Below are 17,336 nucleotides of genomic sequence, written 5' to 3'. Positions count from 1 at the left end.
CTGAAAATGTAATTTTAGGAGGGAGTTTCTAAAATTGTGTAGGGCAACACACTAAGTCTTAACCACCCTGCACTGGGAACTGGACAGGATCTCAGATCTTGGAATTTACTTTTAGCATTTCCGCTGTCTCCTTGTGTGACCTTGGGCAAAATATTGCATCTGTCCTGATCCCTTGATTCTCACCTGCAGAATAAAAATAAGCACTTACTCACTACGTGTGATAAAATCTGTTAATGATTGCTAAGTACCTAGCCATTCAGATGAAGTGAGGCAAAGATTTCCCTTCACCAACAGTATTTTAATAGTATTCCTCTTCAGAAAGTATTTCATTAAATCCTGTCTAACTTCATGCATGTGTGTGTTCTCCAGACATTTATAGTTTCATAAAGGAAGATAATAGCTTGCTGAAACCTGCTCCAGATAACTCTTGCTGGAATGATCATAGAGGAGATATGAATGAAACTCTCCATGAAGGAAAAGTGCGCTGCTATGTCCATATAATGAAAGAAGGACTGTGTTTCCGAGTGAATACTCTTGGGTTGTATATTGAAGCTAACCGACAGGTGAGAATAATCCAAACTGCCACATGGGAACACAGCAGTAGTTTATGGGACATTTTAGCTTCCAGGAGTGGCTCCCTGCGATACAGCTGAGGAGTGTGTGGGAACTGAATCAGTGCCACGTTATCTAGGCACATCACCCTACTGGTTGCTGGATAGAACATGAGGCCAGGAAACAGTTCTGTCACTAATTTACTCCATAGCTTTGATTTAGCTAAGAAAACTCCCACCTCACACACCCTGCTGGTTTTTGGGGGTGGCAAGACCCGCAGCCAAAGAGCCAAGAAGTGTGGAAAATAAGGCTGAAAGTAGCTTTGATAGCTCATCTAATCGATGTCCTCCGTGTCCTAAAGGCAAGATTGGTTCTGACTGGACTCTTCCTAACAGATGTTTATCTGAGGGATAATGACAAAGGTTATTAAAAATTTGCAGGAAGACTTAAACTCCCCATACATTCAAATTGCCTAATGCTTTCCATTATGAAAGAATTATGAACAGGTTTCACTACAGTGGCATTCCAGGTAAACACAGAGCTGAAATTTTGATCTGTTGCAGCTTTCGCTTTCACGGTACTGAGAATTCATAAAATAAAAGATCACAGGGGAGGATTAGTGAAATCCTGTACTAACTAATGAGCTGACAATTAAAAGCTTTTAGTATGTAATATGTTTTGGTGTTGTTTTTTTTTTAACTACAGTGTCTGATGCAATGTACAAGTTCTCACTTCACTCTGCTAGTGATGAACTTCGTTGCTATCGGGAGCGGACAGTTTCCTCTAGTTTTGAAAGACCAATAGAGAGTGCGGTAGGAAAAGACTCAAGATTTCTGGAAGTGGGGCTGGGAGAGCGATGAAGTTGTATTGAGAATCCCGGAAGCGGTCACTGCCTGGCCTTTGCTCTCAAAATGAGTTGATTTCTTTTCAATAAAATTAATGGATGAATCTATGCAAATTAGAGTTGCAGCATGACAGACTGAGTTACACATTGGAGGTCTTTCTCCTTGGTGCCTGGAGAGGAGCACAGAAATAAAGTGATTTGTTTTGTGGTTAGGGACACAGGGAAGAGAGGAGGGAGGCAGCACTGCTGTCAGAAAGGGAAAACTTTCCCTGAGAATATCAGGAATAAGTGTGCCCAAAGGGTTAAGGGAGAACACCGCTTGTGAGGGGAAGTGTGCGTGTATATTTGGCAGCAGCCACTTCAGTAAAAAGTTATTGAGTTGAGCCAGTCAGACTCCATGTGGGATTTTTTGTGTTGGTTTTTTTTGGTGGTTTTTTTTTTTCTTTAACCTAAATATTCTACATTTTGGTCAGTTCAGGAAATGTGTTTGCTCCTGGGTGGTACATAGAATTAGTGTTTTGAAATCACACTGGGGCCTTCAACGTTGGAAAGGATTTTCTTTGAATTTTTAACTTTTCCAGAATGGTAAAATTTCTAAGGAAACTATGTGGAGGTAAAACATAAAATGGAGCTTAATGAGGGGTTGTGAGAAAGGAGTTCCTTTTTTCAGTGCCACCGCATTTTGTTTCTTTTGCTAATCCTCATAAAAGACGCATGTTTAATTTTATCGGCTTTTTTTTCACCTGTTTTGTTGGTCTCTAAGGAAGACTTTTGGTGTCTTGTTTGCTCTTACCTTGGTCTTCACAGACCAGATTCTGATTCCCTATCTGCAAAGCCAGGACCTATAATTTGCTGTCCAAGAGGACAGACTCATGGAGCAGTAGCAGCCCAGTCCAGTAGCCGTGAGAAGGAATGGCATCCTAACCCATTGCCCTTCTGGTGGGGAAACACTTTACTCACATCATTTCACTTCCAGCTGGGTTTCTGGATGCCTGGAGCCTGTGTGTGGGCAGGTGGGTTCAGGAGGGAGTTATCTTCAATAGCAGGAAATAGTTTCTTTGTAAGATGAATTAAATCCAAACACATCTTAAACCTTCCCTTGACCCAGGCACTCCCTCTGACTCCTGCCCCCTATCTAACCTTCCTTTTCAGAGCAAAATGCTCGAGCTGGTAGCTTTTTTGGGTCACCCCTCGGGTTGCAGTACTATTGACTGATTCTAATAAGGCTTTACTCTGGCCAGTAAAATCCTTTATTTATTTCACCTACACCACCTTTCCACTGAGGAGGGCAAGAACCGTTCCTTGTTTCTTTTCCTTCCCATAGAGCGACACTGGATAGTAGGAATCTTTCCAATCTCTGCTGTAGGTATACTTTGGTGTGTGTTCCTCTCCTTGGATCTATCTGTTGTGGCTGCCCAGCTTTATGTCAGGTGAAGACAACATTCCTTCACCAAGCCAGCATCAGCCAGGAGGACTGGCCTAGTTTGTGGTGTTCTGATAAGCTGGTGGTTTTCTGTAGTGCTTGCACCTTGGACTGAAGGATCTAACGTACTCTTGTTTTTTAAAAAACAAAGAAAACAGAAGTCTAGTGGGAAGGACCATCTTCAAGATGTAAAGAGCTACAGATGTCGAACTGGGGGCAACAGTCAGCCTGAAATGATAGCTCAGAGGTGTGAGCTCATCTGAGCTTATGTCACTCATCTGAATGAAGCATCAACTGTGAAAATTCTTATCATTTGAAAAAGAGCAAATGAGTTATCCATCCTTGCATGCTGGAAGGGAAACGGGCTGGTCATATGAGGAATATCCAAAAAATTTCCTGCAAGTATCATCTCATTTGAGATCTTGAGGTACTCTTTTCTGATCTGATCCCAACTTCAGATCTGTGGGATCTGTGTCTTGCGGTTCACTCCCCAGCCATCAGCTCTTGTTATCCCAGCTTTCTAAGGAAGTCATTTTACACAATCATACTGTATGGCAGCCCCTTCATAGCAGCTTTGGAAATTGCTGGCAACTCTCAGCCAAATTTAGCAAACCAATAGAGATCTCAAAAATAAACTTTCCTAAGAGTTTTGTAAAAATAGGTGCCTGTGTAGAGAAAAGAGAGGCTCAATGAGTGCCATTTCCTCCCCTCAGGCAAACCCAGTTACACCATCACTGTGCTGAGACTCCAGTTGACCTCCCAGGTGGACAGTCATTGTATGCATCCTGGCTGGCCAAACGGCATATGCAGAGCTCCACACCAGCCCCAGCACACACTGCCTCTCACTTGGGCATACGACTTGCCATGACACAAACCTCTTAGCCCTCATGCATCACTTTGCTGCCTTCAGTATCTCCCGTGTTCCTTTGACTGCCATCTCTGTCCTACCACGACGCATCATACATTGCATCACTGCTGCAAATAACTCTGCACAGCACTGTCTCTGTGCATTGCTGTGAGACTCCCACCTCCCCTGAAATCCCCATCCCTGCTGTCATCACCTCTTCTGTGGTGTGTGACCTTGGCCCCAGCCTGACGCCAGGAGATGCAGAATGCCTCAGGCTGCTCTTTCACCCAGAAAAGGAGGAATGATGGAGTGATAGCCCATCCTCCTACAATGCTGGCTCCCCTTTCTTTTCAGGAGCCAGTTCAGAATTGCTCCCCATGGATTTGTTCTTGGCTGCCTCACGGGCCATGTCTCTCTCTATTACCATTGTTGCTTTGTCCACTTATCTAACACCTGCCTTCTCCCTGTCAAGAGCCTTTTCTTGTGCAGCTTTCTACCATCTGGAATAGCCACTTGATCGACTTTAGCTTCTTTCTCCTTAAACATCTGAAATACTTTTTTCTTGCCTGTACTCAGCATGCTACCTTATTGAGTAGGCTGAACTTAGTCATCTTTTTATGCACGTTTACTGAATGGTGTAAAACATGTTGAGCTTCATTTGAAATGGCAGATGCTGGGTATTGTAGTAATGTACAGGATGTCACCGTGTTCAGTGGAGCCAGCCTTCTTGCTGCTGCTGATCCACTGCTTCTCCACAGGTGGGAAGCTGATTGGAGAGGAGACATGCAGTGCACTGCAGTGGAAGTGTACCTGTCTCCTGTATGTAATGGGAAGATGATAAATCACACATACCTGGTTGCAGATTTAAAATGCAGGAACCTACCTTTTCCTTTAAGTTAAAATGTTTATGGTAGATGCACTAGTGGAATGGAAACCAAAGGCACCTTTGAGCTGTTTAGGTAACGTGGGTACAGCACTGTCATGTTAATTTGTGATGTTGGTTCTTCCATCCAGGTTCGCAAGCTATTGCTTAATCTGGGTCTGGAAGAGCCACTGGTTCATGGATCTGCACAGATCACTGACAGAGGCATGGTAAGTGTTCCCTTTCCCCATCTCTGCTCTTTCAATACAGATTGCATGCCCTTTGTTTCAAGAGCTGCTTCCTAAAACTCATTCCCACTGTTGAAAGTGAAGCTCAGTTCTGAAGTGTGGAATTACAATGTAGATGATACAGCCCAGAGCCTCCTCATAGGCTCACCCATGGGTTCCTGCCTTTCAGTTACCATCTTTAAGAGTGTTTGGTAAAAATTCTGTCTTATTCCCAAGTCAGATGCTGCAGTCTCCTGTTCCCTAATGGCAGTTCAGGGTAGTTGAGCAGTTTGCCCCCCAAAGGATACCAAACTCCAATGGTATCCCTGTTGGTATCCCCAAATTTCTAGGTCTTTCCACTGCCAAGGATCCCTAAGGGTAGAGCAGGGTACACTTTGCGACGAGTGCTTGAGACATGCTGTTTGGAAGAGGTTTATGGAGAACACATTTTGGAGAACTCCAAAATACTTTTGCCTATTTCCGTTCTTCCCTAGGTTGGATCAGACAGCATCATTGGGTCATCCACACAAGTCGGGGAGAAGACGTCCATTAAACACTCCATCATCGGCAGCATGTGTACCATAAAAGACAAAGTTAAGATAACAAACTGCATCATCATGAATTCTGTTACAATTGAGGAAGGGTATGTCACCTCTTTGTATCTCGGTCCCCTAAATTTGTGGTTTCTTTTTTTACATAGGTTCTGAGTCAGAAATTTTTGTCCTGTAAGCAATCCTTAGCCAGAACAGTTGATACCAGGGGGTGTGTTTCAAAAGACCGAGTCAGAAACAAGTGTCTATAAACAGGCTACAAATGCACAAGTGAAATGAATTAACGAGAGGGTAGAAGTCTTGGAACATAAATTTCTTCTTCTTAGAGAAGATCATATCATTTTCAGAATGTATAAGTAAGTTAAGTGGATGTATAAGTCTGTATAAACTTGTGTGTCATTCTTCTAAGTTTTATTTTAGTGGCTGGGTCTATGAGTATACCTAAAATATTTGAGGTATAAAGCATATTTTAAAGTGTTATGCTTACCAACTAGAAATGTTCTTATCACCTTTGAAGATTACAGCTTCACCTAAAACATCATTGTCTTTGGCCCTTTTTTGTCATCTTGCAGCTTTACTTTACCATTGTGTACGCTGAGTAATAGAATAAATGAATAAACTCTTCAAAGAGAAAATCCGCCAGCTAGTAGAGGTTTCCCATGCATTGAAGACACTAACTAAATAGGTAGCCTTGAGCTGTACATTTCCAAATGTGGGAAAAGTGGCCTGTCTGTAATTGTTGATGTCTGCGTGCCCCCATCTTTCCATACATGCTGGCTTCCTGTGGATGTCAGTGGAAAGGAAACTGCTGATTGAGTCTGTGCAGGCCTATATAAATTCCCTGCTCCTTCATGGCTTGAGGTTTGCTTAGGGCTGCAGGAAAAAGGCCAAACTCCTAAAAAATGCCAAGTTGGCTCTGAAAGTTGCATATCTGAAAAACAAAAAACCCCAAAGGATGTGGGGTCTATGGAGGATACTACTGTTACATAACTAAATTACAGGTAAGTATGGTACCTTACTGCCAAGTGTTTGTCTTTAATAGAAATCCACAGTAATTTCAAGCACATCATAAATCAGAATTCCGTTGAGTATAGAAAATAGCTAGTTTTCAGTTCAATCGCAAATGGATCCAGTATGGCTGTATCACAAGCACTGCTGTCATAAGAAGTACCAGAACCTCTCTCGTTTGATCGTGAGACCCTCTTGTCATTTTGATTAATGAATTGATGCCACAATCATAATGGTATGGTTTTGCATAGGAGGTGAGCGTCTCTACCGTTAAATCACAGAAGGTGGCTAAGTGTATAAGTAGTGCTATTTTTATGAAGAGTTCCAAATCAGCTTGTGTTTGTCTGCACTTGTATATAGTAATATTCTCTTCTAAACCCTAAATTAAGCACAGTCATTATCTTAAGCATTCCACAAAATTCCATAAGCATCATAAAGATGGTGATATATTGTTTTTTAAGAGGGGAAAAACTAACTTTTGGGGTAACATTGTTGTGAATTTCTGGAAAACAATGTCATCCCTAGTTGCTCTCAGTGAAAACAATGTAGCTACCATTGAGTGGAAAACCTCATAATCCCAGGGGTTTACCCTCTTTAGCTGCTCTATGGTTACTGCACACTGATGCACTGCAATCAAATTTCCAGTCAGAATTAAGATTATAGACCGTGTAGCTTTATTTTAAAGCATATTGGAATTCATATGGTGTAGATCTGCACAGATATTGAGCTGATAAAGTATTTCTTATTGCCTCATGGTAAGTCTTAAGATTAGAGGGGTATGAAGTCATGCATACACAGGTAGTGAGATGCAGAAATATTCTAGCTGCTGAGTTTTGGTGAAAGAAGTCTTGCTTGTAACTTAGTGAAGAATTTCTATGTATTATTTTGACCCTCTTTCATGGCTTTGATTAAATCTGATAGATTTTTGTTAAAATGCTAATAATTCTTACATGTGTTGATGGATCCATTTGCAACAGGTAGATAAATTATATGTGGTTTTGCTTTAAACTGCCCACAGTGGACAACTTCTCTCTACAAACATCTTTTCTCCCAAGTGTCTTAAAAATAACTTGGGCTTTATCTAATCACCAACTTCAGAAAACATCTTGGACTTCAATTGTAAAGCCAGTATATGTTGGCTGATATGGGTCAAAATGAGCATAATAAAGTGCCCTAACAGATCTAATTCATTTTTTGTTGCATAGCAAATGTCCAAAAAGTAAGCCAATTTTAACACCATCCAAGGTATTGTATATTTGAAACTTCTGGAATTGCACTGAGAAGTGGATAAAAATGGTATAATTTAAAGAATATACGTTCTAATGCTGACATGAGCAGCTCCAACAAATTAATGGACTACTGTATTAATGCCCTGGTCAAATGGGAGTGGTAGATGAAGGCCAGTCCCAGCAGTGTTCACTGCAATAATACCAACCTGAAGTGGTAGGCTGAGAAGACTGCAGCAGGGCACATACTGTGGAAAAGACAAAGCTGTTTAGATAACCCAGGGAAGAAAGAAAGATTGGGTAAATAATTTCTGAAAGTCAGGAGACTGGGAACAACCAAAAGCAAAAATTGCTCTGCATTCTGAGTTAATTTATCAAGAGCTGTGATTATACATGGCAGTGCCTTGGTAATTCCCTTACCACTTGCATCACTGCTAGCTTAACTTTTATATTTTTTAAATTTTGTCCCATCTTAGCTGCAAAAGTGATCAGCAGCTTTAGTTCACTATGTCAATATAGGGAAAGAAAAAAACAAAACAAACAAAAAAGATGAAAAACTTTTATCTCTTGTTGGTTTCCCTGTAATGTGAATTGAGGATCCTGTGCCATAGCTCGTGTGGCTTCAAGATCCACAAATTACATCTCCAAACCAGAAAAAGGTTTTGAGTAGCCTCACCACATTTGATACCAGCTGCTGAAATGGATAAACAGATTCTTTCTGGGCAGATGGGAACACCACAAGGTGCTTAGAACAAAACTACGTTCCTATTGTTAGGCTGTGGTTGGCTCCTTATTGGAGAAGCAGAGGTTGTGACCTAGATGATGATGACCTTCCCTAATGAATGCATCAAGGAACTGGGGTTCACTGGGATAGTGCCGTTGCATACTCTTTGCAAATTATGATCCACTCTCCAGTGATGGCTGGTGTGTTTGACACTGTGGAGGACCAGTAGCTGGGTTTTTTGTTTTCCCTGGTGTGTAGGGTTTCTGTTATATTATATATGCCTCCTGTGAAGTGATTTGAGTAGATACGAATCCCCCCTTAGAAGAGATTACAGAGGATTAAAGAAGTTAGTAACACCGGCAAAATAATTGGTAGTCCTTTCTTAATGTGTTTCCCACTGTGCAGCTAATTCTTCCATCAATGAGACAATAAAATAGCGAAGATTACATATGTGCTGAATGATGGACATACTTGACCAAGCTGGGAGGGATGTAATTTATACAACAGCGCAAGTGCTGAGAGATGCTGACTGCCCAGGTGACAGCCTGCAGCGGGGAAACGGTTCTTGTTTCCCTCTGGACGGCTCCCCAGAGCTCCGTGACAAATGACCGCACTGAGTTACATAGTTGGAGAAAATCTACTAATCGGGCTAAAATTATAGGTCACTTGAAAACCTTGTATATCTGAATGCTGCTGCAGTAGCTGTACGTGTCCTCAGTCTCTACAGTATCTTGGGGCTGACCCTTCTGTTTGTTCTGTTTGCATTAGAGGTGCTGCAGTACCAACAGGGGCCCTGGAGTCCTGTGACTTCGGTGGAGGAGTCTCCTCGTATCTCGCTTGCAAAGGAGCAGTCTGTAGCACGGGCAGACTGACTGAAGCTGGTTACGTAGGGAGATTGTGCCATTTGCAAATGAAAAGTGATGTCTCTGATACATTAACTCCACCCTGTCATCTTCACAAAACTGAAATTACTGCTGTTGGGGCTTGCAGATAATCTGGCAACTAATTATGCTGACCTGAGCATGATAACTGTGTTTCGTTTGGTATACACAGGCACACTTAGCTTTCTTCAAAGGAGACCTAGATATGGATGGGTGAATTCAGCTTCAGGTTCCTGTTTTGGCTTTTGTTTTGGTTTGTTGGTTGTTGTTTTTTTTCAAACACTGGATTTATTTTTACCAGCCTTGTAGTTTTATTTGGTTTGTTAGCTTCTGGCAGCAGGAATTGTCTGGTTGCTCTGGTCATACAGGACCTTGTGCCGAAGTGCTCTGAGCATTACAAATAATATTAACAGGAAAAACATGTTGAATCCTTTATTCCATCCCTGCAGAAGATTTCGAAATCTCTTGTTTGTTAGTACAACTATCTCAGTGTATACACTTACTGAAAGGAGCTTGGCCATTTTGTCGTCTTCTTCTTCCTTGGTCATGGAAAATTAATGTTTCCTTGGGAAAGATTGAGGAGATGGGACTGTAGTAGGGGAAAAAACCCTCTGATCTTTGGACTACTTAGAAGTTAGTCGAGGAGACAAGCATGAAAAGCTCGTATAAATATCAAGTCTGCAGTAAGCCATGCTTTGAAATGGTCTTGTTGACATGCTGGTAGTGAGTACTGTAGCAGCTCTGTGGCAGATTTAGTCTCCAAAATGAAGTATTTTGCTGCTTTTCTTTTTTTTTCAAGGGAATATAAGAAAGCAGTATGCTTCAAATAATGTTTTTATAGAAATCCTAAATAGACTGCTTTGATTATCAGAGGGGGTGACAGCAAGATGCAAATGGCTCAAGATTTCACCTCCACAGCTAGGAAGTACCAGACCTTCACAGAGTAACCAAGGAAGCTCAACCTGTCTCACCTATAATTTCATCTGAAAAACTGCTCATTGGGGATGATTGGTTTTGAACAACGGAAAAGATAAATGAAATGTCTGGTCATTTAACAGTTCTCTGGGTGGTATCCGGAGTGTGGATATATTTTGATGTCTCAAAAGATTCCTCACTCTTAAACTCCTCATGCTGTATCCCAAACTGTGCATAGCAGGGGGAGAAGGAGAGGATTCCTTCCAGAAAGGAGTTTGCAGCAGACAGTTGCTAGATAGCCTGGTGCAGTGGGCAGTCTCAGGTTAGGAACTCTAAGACTATGACTGCAGATGGGATTTAGGTTATCGTGTGTGTGTGCAGGGGCAGGAAATACTGAACAATAACCTTGTCTCCTTGTTGTGTTAGTCCAGCTTACAGCATGGTGTTGGAATTACATAAAAACATGCTACCCAATGAGAACTGGTGCAATTCCCCGTATGATACACTGATAAGGTCACCTTTTGGAAAGGGAGGGGGTTAAAAGGAAAAGCAGATATGTTTTGGGTCAGGCTGCACATGATGGCAGCAAACTGCAGAGTGTTGCTCCATCAGGGAACTTGGAATGCAAGGGAGGTGACACCGAGTGCTGCGGGTTACAGAAACTGCAGGGAGGTGATGTGAATATTGAGGACAGAGGGAAAGTTTGACAAGTCCTGCAGGGAGATGTGGTAAACCTTGGGGAGTTCTGAATCCCTGGGCAGAAAGAATAGGCTGGATTAAAAATTTGTATGAAGAACTAAAGTACCCAGATTTGTGGAGGAAGGACTGGCGCTGTAAATGTTCTGTCAGCCAAAACTAATATCTTCCTTGTTTGGTCATATGAAGACAGTAAGTTATGTGTTGAGTTTTGTTGAAGGTGTTGCGGCTACCTGTATGAAAGTAAATGCCACAGATGCTGAAATGTTACTCAGTGAGGGGACTGGAGAGAGACCACGTGTGACCGGTTAAAGGCTACACTAGTTTACCACATGTCTCCAATTTATTGCTACTTTCTATGAGAAAATGTACAAAGGAAGAAAACAACAAGCAAGCCGAGCTGGATTGACTACTAACTGCAGATTGATTGTGAAGTTTATTGGTTGTTTCCTCAATAGTGCCAAATCAGCACCTGATGTAGAAACAGTGAGCGGTTTGAAGAAAGTTCTAATTAAAACCAGGATGGAATTGAGCGTTTATAGAGGTTCAGTGCATAAGTGGTCTTTTTCCCCTTGGATAATGGCAGTACAAAGGAATGATCTTATTGCCAAGGCAACATTTGTTGAAATTGTAAAATATATTTTACAGCACATTCTCTTACGAGAAGGAATGAGGAGATGAAGTTGTTTCCAGCACCATAGTTTGCAGAGCTGGAAATGAAGCTTTGCTTATGCTGGGATTCCCAAACATTTTGTATCTTGAACCATTTTTTAAGATGGTTTAACATTTTTAAGTTGTCTTCTGGGCACTTTGTCTCACACCACCAATTTCCCCCCTGCCCTATGCCAGCCCTAGAAAGAAGATTGAGTATAGAGTAGGTATCGCAGAAAGCACACGGAAAGTGGGAACTTGATTTGGAAAAAGCTCATTCTCAGCCTAAATATATGGATAAAGTATATCACGGATATGGATAAGCATGAAGAAAGCCAGATATAGTCCTTGCCTGTAAAAAGGATTCTTATTTCTCTTGATTATGTAGCAATTACATTCTGTCCTTTCTGTCACACATCTTGGTTTTATACTGTAAATTTTTTGGTCGAGGACCAAAATTTTCATTCTACTATTTAATTCAATGCACATGCTGTATAAGATACTGAATAGAGACAAACTCGGGCTGACAGAGTTTGCTTTCAGGAAGATAAATTGAAGAAGAGAGGGCAAACCAGGAAACCAGTGAGCGGAAAGCAGTTGAGCTACTTGCACGGCTAGTTTTCAGTTACTTTCAACTGAAGTCAAATTCTGCTATATCTAATGTATTTAGGATACTTCTCATATAGTACCTGTTATCTTGTGAATGTTTGAACCCTTATTACTAGCAGTTCCTCCAAAAAAAAAGTTTCCTTCTGGCTAGCTTCCTGATACATCAATCTGTCTTAAATAAATCACCTGTTCTTTAATCTCAGATACAGATGTTTCCCTGATAGCGCGGGGAGCTCTTCCCAATTTTCCAAACATCTTGTACATCAAATGTTGAACTTAAGGCACAGACCAGCTCTGAAAAGTGTCATTTTAAAACATCTCCTCTCATTCTGCTGATCTGCTTCTTCAGGTGGCCAGAGTTATGTCTGCCTGCAGAGCCATAAATAAGATTCTGCCTCCTGCTAGCCACATGGAGCTAATCGAAGAGAGGTATGGAGATTTTTCATAAGCAACTGATTGCTGTTGGTTTTGGGTGAGAATCTGGATGTGAGCATCTCACATGCCCTGGGCAACCTCGTCTAGTTGGGGGTGTCCCTGCTGACCGCGGGAAGGTCGGACTAGATGACCTTTGGAGGTCCCTTCCAGCCTGGACCAATCTATGAATCTCCGGTGCTCTTGAAAATCTTCCCCAACCTGGATATAGCAAAGGAAGAAATTCTCACATTGTGCCAGAATCGTGCCTGTACCTTCCTAAGGGGACTGTGGGCTTGAACAAGTTCAACTTGGCTCTAAGAAGCCAGGCTTAGTTTGTAAGGGTGACATTTAGAAAATCCTTTTCCTTGTCAATCTAGCCCATATGATATGGAAACTGATTTAACCTATGCAGGGCTACAGCTCTCAACCCAGAATTCCCCTTGAAAAACGCCAGAGAAAGTCTCTCTACTGTGTGTCGCAGCTACACTGCTCAGTCTGACTGTGCCAGCGAGTAAGCAAGTAAGGCAAACCCAGAAATGAGAGTGAACATAGAATTTTTCTGCTTTGTTACCTTAACATAGACATCGATGGCTTTTCCCAGGCATCAGCTGAGTGTCTATAAAATTGTGCAGGACATGGCTCTCCCACTCGGCAAAAGAGAGTCCGGAGGGAGGTCAGCTTTCCTGCATGGGGGTAAAACTGGTGTAAAACTCCTTGCAGGGCACTTTCGCTGAAGTGTGCAAAAACGAGCTTGCAGCTACATAAAAGGCCACCAATTTGTTTGTTCCAAGATCAGCGGGATTGAACTGAGGTTTCAGAGGTGAGGCACAACCTTCCAGGCGACCTCCCCCGGCAGCCTAAGTTTCACTTAATAAAACACATTAAGGTAGGTTTGAGGCAATCCTTTAAGGTCAGTTGAACTTTCACTGGAAAATACGAGTGCTGGCAAGTATATGCAATATGTAATGCAAAATGTTTAGGGTGTGGGGAAGAAGTGTAAAGGAGCCATACCACAGTGATGAGCTTGGCTAGAAAAGAGACATGAAACAAGTTCCTTAGCGAAAACACCCTCAGAGACGGGTGAAGAATTTAGGGGGGTTGGTAGAATGTTTTTGTTACCCCCAAGGGGCAAAACAGGAGATCAAAGCGCGAATTCACTTAAGAATGCTTGCTTTGAAATGTATCTATAAATTATAGCACGTACTGCTGGCATCTATTGTAGTCTTTGGTATTTACTTGAGTGTATAACGTGAGATTCACGGTGCCCTGAGTTTGCTTGTTGGCGTGTAAAAGTGTGTTGGTGTAAAAATATATTGGTGGGTAAAGCATGTTTGTGAAGGCAACATTTCGGGTTCTCAGGTTTCCTAATGGTGTTTTTGCCTCTTCCCTGTTTTCCTGTGGTCTTTGTGCCTCACCCCTGAGATCGTGTGTCCCAGCCACCGATTCACTAGCTAACGGGAGACTGATTCCTTGCGGGGTTGCTGGTAGGTTTTAGAGCTCTACCTGCCTCCTTGCCACCTCTCGGCGTTATTAAGGTGACTGTTGGGGCTGTTATCTTCTTGGTCAGGGCAGAACGGGATGTTGCTCCCAGGGGAATCCACAGCTGTTACCCCTCAGTCAGCAAAGTAGCTGCCGAGGCATGTCATCCTTTGCTTTTAACTCCCGAATCAGTCTCTCTGTTTCATAGCTCATCTGGAGGAGCAAGAGACCCGACTTCTTGGCATGGCGGAGCAGTACCAACAGGCTTTGTCCTAAGCTTTGCGCTCCAGGCTCTTTCTTCCTCGTGAGTGTATATTTTTAAGCGTTGCATTTTAGACACCTCATTTGCTTTGCTGCCCAACAGAGATTATGTCGGGGTTTTGGCACAATTGGATTAAACTAGCAGACCTGGATAACTTCCATTGGCATTTCAGGAGATTTGCTGTAAGGCAAACCTGTGACATTCATACCTTCCTAAGCTTGCACAACCAGGGCGAGAGCTGCAGTTGAGGTCTTGACCTCAGTTACTTAAGCCCCTTTCTCCCAGGAGCGTTCATCACTTTAATCACAGAGTCCTAAATAATCAGTGGGTAGCCTGTAATTAGGGGGTTGTGTCTTGGACTCCTGCAGCCTGCTCCTGGTGTGCTGAGCGCTGGGTATTTTGATTTCCCGTTCCCCCAAAGGATGTTTGATCTCAGCTTTACACTTTAGAAAATTAAGAAGGGTACGGCACCTCAGTCCCCTGGCAATCTTCCTGCTTTCAGTGGTAGGTGCCTTGCTTTTCCTAAGTATCGCAGTGCTGCAGCAATTGACACACTTGATTTAAGAGTTTGATTTATAGACTGATACTCGGGCTGAAAGTCAGCAGTTCCAGGGCTGCGTAAATCAGCCTGTCTCTGGGACTAATACTTCCTTATTTATAATTTCGACAGGAGATGGAATTCTTTCTCGATTCTTTACATTTCTTTCAGATGTAATCGACCACCCTGTCCTTTGGTTTAAAGCTATGTGACTTTGCCACAAATAGAGGGAGGGGAAAGTAAGCCGAGTCCAGGAATTGCTGTGCTATAAAAGCTCCATATTGTATGCTCTTGGACTTTGCTTTCTCCCAGCTTCCTTCAAGCCCACACAAGAGATGGACTTGAGGTTTTTTGGCTTTCTTCCCCTCCCCCCCTCCCTCCATACATACGCTGACCTTTTAGAAAAATAAATAAAAGATAAAGAAGGACCTGGAATGTTGCAGAATGTGTGTACATTTTGCTCTCTGTTGTTTTCTGCTGGGATTAGTTGTTTACAATGGGAGAGAGAGGGAGGGCAGAGGAAGGGAGGTCTGTGGCCTTAACTGAAATTAGTGGCATTTCAGAGTGATCTTGTTAGGTGGTCTGCAGTTTAAAGACCTAAATCCTTGTAATCCCCCCATGCCTCCTTGGCCACTACTCCTTTTGCTCTTGTTCTCTCGCTTTCAAAAAAAACCCACCCCAAAGACAGCCTCTCTGTCTCTCAGATACAGGCGCGTAATGTACACGCATGCACAGACACAGACGTACATGCACACTCTCTCTCATGTGCTTCCATTCGCACATTGTACCTGTATAACAAATTAATGTCTTAGCTACATCTGTTCCCACTACAGGACTGGGCTTGTAAAATGCTCTCTCTAGAATGCAGACGCACACTGAATATTTTTATTTATTTTCTGAAAAACACCCAGCTGCCAGACTTTCAGTTTGTGATTACACTTAAAACAAATTCAAATTGAAATTTCAGCCATAAATCAAATGCCCCAAATTAGTTCCTCTTGTGGGTTTGAACATGCTCTTTGGATTTTAAGGTCAGAAGATATCCGTTTTCACCGTGCTGAAAAGTTTAAAAATACACTACATTTTCAGGGAAAAAAAATAAATATGGTTTGCATTATAAAGCCGTACATCAAATGTGCGCGTATGTGCACACACAACAGTCTTGATGAAGCTGGATGCTGTCAGAGCACCTTTGAGGACTAATAGCACCTAATTGTTAAGCAGGGCAGGAACCGTGGTGGCTGTTCCGCCAAGGGGAATACAGCAGAGTGCCCTGAGATGTGATATTTACCCTGTAAGAGAATAAAAGTTTATTCCTTACTCTTCTAAAAAAATAGTAAAAATTAAATAAACACACAAAATACTTCTCTTGGCAGGCTTTATGACATACTTTTTTTTTAAAAAAAAAAGGCATTTACAAGTGGTTTCAAAATGGCTGTGTTACATCTGTCAGCGGGTGAAGGGAACACCCACAAATTGTGTTTTTATCTCTTGAAGTTTTGTTCCACTTGAGCAATAAAAGCCGGATTCGCTGCTGATTTGTGTGATTGGGGTAATCTGAGCATTGAGTATGGTTTTAAAACTTCTGCAGTTGGTTGGGGTTGTAAGTTTTTAAGAAACTCCTGGGGTGCTGGAGCTCTTGGGTTTTGTTTTACCCTGGCACCGGGGAAGGGCTGGTTTGCGAGCACTTGGCACAGACAAGTTCATCTTGGTTCCCTGGCCTGTCCCTCCCAACAAATGGTTTGGCAGGAACCCCCCTTGTCTTTGATGTTAATGTCATCAGCAGTTTCTTGGTTACAACGCTTTTCTTTCTCCAGGAGGGGAAAAACTATCCCCAGGTAGGCTCTGAACACACATCCAGTGTTCACCAGACCGACAGCTTCAGTCCCCTCTCTGCTGGGGAATATCCTCCTGTGTAAGCATAACGCCGAGAGGTGTAGTGTACTCACGGCTGCTCTCATGCATAGAAGAAGTGATAGATGGTGGGAACCTAAAGGTTTGCAGGGGAAAGCTCTCAGCTGACTGGCTCAAAGTGATGGAGGAGGAGGTGTTTTGGAGCGTGCGTTTTGGATGGGAGCCATTCCAGTGGGAAATGAGCAGCCTCTCCCATCACCTTCCCTAGTCCTGTTGAAAGCCAAGTTAGGATGGCAGCGGTGGGCAGTCCCCCACCGATTCTTTCCCTGGCCCAGCTGCAAACGCAGAGTGGCTCTTGCTCTCAGCGACCGCTGCACAGCCACACAAAGCTATTGGAAAGGAAGCAGATCGTGACAGTGCGAGAGCAAAGGCAGGCGGGGGTCTGCTGTGTATCTTTGCCGCTTTTTATCTTATTAACATGTTAGTAAAAACCTTGCCAAGGCAACCTGAGCTGGGTACTTGTAGCATAATTGCTCATATTGCCTCCTTATAGGTCAGAGGAGGGGGAGTTTAGGCAAGTTAAAGGAATAATTGTTCAGAGGGGACAGTCTGTTCAAGGGGGGTCGTAACTGCTAACCACTGCGGCTGAGGTCCGGTTTTATTGCTTTTACTCCTGCAGAATTAATGCCGGTTTTTGTGGGGCAGATGGTTTCTGCTCTGGCTCACACAAGCCACAGAATTGTAATAAGTTTAATGGCAAATTCTGTATACTA

General features: G+C 42.7%; 1 protein-coding gene across 2 annotated transcripts in view; it reads left to right on the top strand.

Moving 5' to 3' along the window:
• EIF2B3 (eukaryotic translation initiation factor 2B subunit gamma) overlaps positions 1 to 17,336 on the top strand; it is a 102,882-nt gene that overhangs the window by 72,019 nt on the left and 13,527 nt on the right. For both annotated transcript variants that reach the window (XM_074151886.1, XM_074151887.1), the window contains exons 8-10: positions 370 to 563; positions 4,681 to 4,758; positions 5,250 to 5,398. In XM_074151886.1, coding sequence (XP_074007987.1) covers positions 370 to 563; positions 4,681 to 4,758; positions 5,250 to 5,398 — 421 coding nt within the window. The remainder of the gene's footprint in view (positions 1 to 369; positions 564 to 4,680; positions 4,759 to 5,249; positions 5,399 to 17,336) is intronic.

This window comes from Numenius arquata, chromosome 8 (genome assembly GCF_964106895.1).
Source record: "Numenius arquata chromosome 8, bNumArq3.hap1.1, whole genome shotgun sequence".
In the NCBI taxonomy this organism is placed as follows: Eukaryota; Metazoa; Chordata; class Aves; order Charadriiformes; family Scolopacidae; genus Numenius; species Numenius arquata.
Note: the sequence above shows the minus strand (reverse complement) of the source record. Positions and strands in the feature narration are given on the sequence as shown.